Consider the following 3,666-nt stretch of genomic DNA (forward strand, 5'->3'; position numbering starts at 1 on the left):
CATCCCTACTGAAATTTACACATCATTATCTATACTTTAATTCTAGAAATTGAATCAGAGGCCCTAAATAATCATAAGATGCATCATGTTTTTCCTTTCCCTTTTCTTTTGGGCGCATAAAAGCTTGGTTCCATAAAAGGGATGGACTGATGATATTTTAGAAAAGGGGGTCTAGGTGGGTAATTTATGGGGAAAAAGTCTTTTCAGGCAAAACCAAACATAAGGGACTTTAGGGAGATTTCCCAATTGATTGAATTGGCATACAAATACAATGCTGATTATGGATTTTATAAGTTGTTTTACAATATGGACTGAATATGCTCCCACGTATGTTTTCAATAAATAATATTAGCTACATTGACAATGATGTAGAACAACAGCATGTGTCAAAAAACCTATGAGCTTACATCTATAGTGTGGTAGTTCTCCACATAGAATCGGATCAGGGGTTGTTAAATACTTAAATTCCCACAAGAAATATTGAATTCATCTTTCCAATATAGTACTAAATTTATTTGATAGTTCTCCACATATCTACACAAGATATGCTGATATTACATTTTGTGCAATACAAAATTTATTTCATTGTATCTGTTCCTAATTTATTTCTACATGTCAAAATTTATTTGTGCTAGATTATTTTAATGTCAAATCAAGAGAGAAAAAGAGGAAACAATATTCTATCATTCTTTAAGCCAAGAATTGATAATGCAGCAGTATCATCCGAGAGAACTGAAACTAATACATCCATTCCTAATGAGGAGTTTGAACCTCCCTCTAAATCTCAAAGAGTTGAGTTTGATGAAACTTCACTTGAACGGGATCCTGGATTGCGTATTTCAATGTGGCGACATCCTGTTAATTATCGTGATGAAATTAGACGAGCTTATATCAAAATGGGGCCATATCAACCAAAATTACAGGAGTATCCACGGTCTGAATCTGGAAAGCAACATCGTCGATTTCAATATACATGGTTTAAAAAATTTCCATGGTTAGAGTACTCTCCTTCAAAAGATGCAGTATTTTGTTTTCCGTGTTATCTGTTTGAATCAAGTGAAGCACAACAATCTATATTTACAGTTGGAGGGTTTAAAAGTTGGAAACGTGTTAATGATGGAGCCAAGTGTGCCTTTTTATCTCACATGGGAAGTTCTAACTCAATTCATAATAAATCTGCAAAATCTATTGTTGATGTGATGAATGTAACTCAACATATAGATAAAGTTATGAATCGAGAATTTTCTGAACAGATTCAAAAGAATCGATTAAGACTTGCAGCAACAATTGAGAGTGTCCGTTGGCTTAGTTTACAAGCATGTGGATTGAGAGGTCATGATGAATCTTCAGATTCCCAAAATCGTGGTAATTTCATTGAGATGCTAAAACTTTTGGGAAAATGGAACGCTAATATTGGCGATGTTATCTTAGAGAAAGCTCCGGGAAATGCAAAGTATACCTCACCAGAAGTTCAGAAAGAAATCCTACATATTATTGGTAACAGAGTCAGAAATAAAATCCGTGATGAAATTGGAGATTCTAAATTTTGTATTTTGGTAGATGAAGCAAAGGATGTATCTAACAAAGAACAAATGGCTATAATTTTGAGATTTGTTGATGTATATGGCTTCTTGCGAGAGCGTTTTTTTCAAATTGTGCATGTTCATGATACCACAACTAGAACACTTAAGAAAGAAATATGTGATGTCCTCACTAGATATAATCTAGAAATTCATAATATGCGAGGTCAAGGGTATGATGGTGCTAGCAACATGTCTGGTGCTTTTAATGGATTGCAAGCTTTATTTCTTAAAGACTGCCCCTATGCATATTATGTTCATTGCTTCGCCCACCGACTCCAGTTAGCGTTAGTTGCAGCTGCTGAAAAGGATATCTCTATATGGCTTTTCTTTTCAAATATGACAACTATTGTTAATCTTGTTACATCTTCTTCCAAACGCAATACTGAGTTACAATCTTCTCAAATTAATGAAATTGCACGTTCTGTTGTTGCCGGTGAGCGCGAGACTGGGCGAGGAGCTAATCAGATTGGTACTTTGCATCGAGCAGGAACTACTCGCTGGAGCTCTCATTTTGATTCTATTTGTGGTTTAATAGATATGTATGATGCAACTATTAATGTGCTTGAAAGTATTATCGCTGATGGTTCCTCTACTTCGATGCGTGGGGAAGCTGGTGGTTCCTTAATAGTGATGAAGTCTTTTGATTTCATTTTTATTTTGCATTTGATGCATAAAATTATGGGGATCACAGATTTACTTTGTCGTGCCTTACAACAAAAGTCTCTTGATATCATAAATGCAATGGATTTAGTCTCTACAACTAAAGCACTTCTGCTAACATTGAGAAATGATGGCTTTGATATTCTTCTTTCATATGTCAAATCATTTTGTATAAGATTGGATGTTGATATTCCGGAGATGAGTGCTCGTTATAAGTATCTTAATCGTTCATGCCAACAAAAGGATACCATCACAGTTGAGCATCACTTTCATTATGATATATTTAATGCTGCAATAGATTTTCAGTTGGAAGAGTTAAACTCTAGATTCAATGATGAGACAATCGAACTTCTTACACTTAGTTCTGCTTTGGATCCAAAAGATAATTTTAAATGGTTTGACATTGATAAGATTTGTACTCTTGCTGAGAAGTATTATCCTATTGACTTCACTGAACAGGAAATGCATAATTTGAGGTGTCAACTACAACATTATGAGCTCGATGTAGTTTGTCATGAAAATTTTCAGAAAATGTCCACCATCTCAGAATTGTGCCGGGGTTTATTTGAAACAAAAAATTACAATATTATAATTTGATCGACAAGTTGATCCGTCTAGTTTTAACTTTGCCTGTTTCTACAGCAACTACAGAGCGTGCATTTTCGGCTATGAAGCATGTTAAAACCGTTCTTCGTAATAAAATGGGAGAGAATTTTCTGACAGATTCTATGATTATCTACATTGAAAGAGAGTTTACTTCAAGTATTGATTCAGATTCTATAATTGATGAATATTATACTTTGAAGAATCGTAAATCACAACTTCAATAGTATGTATATATCTTATTGTTAACATCCAGGTATATTTGAATTTGTTGATATTTATATTTATTTTCTGCAAAAAATTGTTTGTTTTTCTGAATCATGAAAACTTCTACAAGCTCCCAACTTATCCTGCTGCTATGTTTCTTGGCGATAGTGATGGGGAAGGAGTCAGCCTTTCAAGGTATCTGACAATTTTGACAAAGATATTTCTCTGCAGTTTCAGGATAACATTAGGGTAAGTTGTTCCATAAATTTGTAATAATCGCTTGGCCTCATCTAAAATCCAATTTTATTGATACTGCATAATTTTTTACAGTGATTTGTAGATGATGAAGTAGAAAAAGTTAAAGGGTTTCCTATGGGTTCCACTTGAAAGAAAGGTTTTATTTTAGATATTTCTCCTCATCATCCATTAACCAGGATAAAACAACTTATGTTGAAAATTGCTTTTCATATCTGTCTTGTAGAAGAAAAGAAAATCAGGAAGCTCCCTCTTGGTGTTGGGAACTGGGAACGGCGATGTTCTAGCGCTGGATGTATCTGCTGGACAATTGAAGTGGAAAATTAGTGACTGTCATCCTGGGTGCGAATATCCTTGA

General features: G+C 34.4%; 1 protein-coding gene across 1 annotated transcript; it reads left to right on the forward strand.

Annotated features, from left to right (window-relative positions):
• The first annotated feature begins 1,145 nt into the window (after positions 1-1,145).
• On the forward strand, positions 1,146-3,666 carry LOC141822681 (uncharacterized). Its single transcript, XM_074710013.1, has 2 exons — positions 1,146-2,747; positions 3,535-3,666. The coding sequence occupies exons 1-2, from the start codon at positions 1,146-1,148 to the stop codon at positions 3,664-3,666; spliced, it is 1,734 nt and encodes a 577-aa protein (XP_074566114.1).

Source organism: Curcuma longa, chromosome 1, assembly GCF_044706935.1.
Source record: "Curcuma longa cultivar G26 ecotype Majalengka, Jawa Barat chromosome 1, ITB_CL_G26_1.1, whole genome shotgun sequence".
Taxonomy (NCBI): Eukaryota; Viridiplantae; Streptophyta; class Magnoliopsida; order Zingiberales; family Zingiberaceae; genus Curcuma; species Curcuma longa.